The sequence below is a fragment of the Nanorana parkeri genome, unplaced genomic scaffold (assembly GCF_000935625.1).
Source record: "Nanorana parkeri isolate BGI_ZX_2015 unplaced genomic scaffold, ASM93562v1 scaffold2441, whole genome shotgun sequence".
Classification (NCBI taxonomy): Eukaryota; Metazoa; Chordata; class Amphibia; order Anura; family Dicroglossidae; genus Nanorana; species Nanorana parkeri.
The window spans coordinates 156,943-157,538 of record NW_017308709.1 but is presented as its reverse complement, the minus strand read 5'-3'; the positions used below and the strand labels follow the sequence as shown (position 1 = coordinate 157,538).

General features: G+C 42.6%; 1 protein-coding gene across 2 annotated transcripts in view; it reads left to right on the top strand.

Annotated features, from left to right (window-relative positions):
* The first annotated feature begins 355 nt into the window (after nt 1-355).
* CCT5 (chaperonin containing TCP1 subunit 5) overlaps nt 356-596 on the top strand; it is a 76,882-nt gene continuing 76,641 nt past the window's right edge. For both annotated transcript variants that reach the window (XM_018573588.1, XM_018573587.1), the window contains exon 1: nt 356-476. In XM_018573588.1, coding sequence (XP_018429090.1) covers nt 372-476 — 105 coding nt within the window. In that variant the 5' untranslated portion in view covers nt 356-371. The remainder of the gene's footprint in view (nt 477-596) is intronic.

The window sequence follows — 596 nt, the reverse complement described above, 5'->3', positions numbered from 1 at the left end:
TTACTCAGAGACAAAGCTACTAGAGCCGCCCACCAATGACAGAGTAAACCAAATAAAAGCTATGTAGGGATTACACAGGCACCGTTTATCTGAATGAAAATCTGTATAGTTTAAATGAATAAAAGACAAAACATTTCTAGTACGTAAAAAGTATTACATTACATATTCCAAGTATGTAAAACTGTAATTACCCGAGTGCAAACTGTCATTACCCGAGTTACTCAAATGGTATAATCCACATAGATGGTTCTAGAATCTACCGTAAAGCGAACGTTGGTTGCGCGTGCGCAGTACAGAAGCCGGGTGGGTACATTTATCGTGGCCGTTTCGAGGTGTATCTCCTTTTGATTCCGTGGTCATCCTTTGAAATAATGTCTACTTTGGGCACGCTGGCGTTTGACGAGTATGGAAGGCCTTTTATCATTATTAAAGACCAAGAGCGCAAGTCACGCTTGTCAGGATTGGAAGCACTTAAGGTAAGAGGTGAAATATAACGTTGGAAGAAAGGGAAGCGGCGGTTGTACGGCTGCTTATAGTGAGAGCACGTTTAGCGACTTTCAATCCTGTTGGTATTGCTGACTCGGGCAAACCCCCCC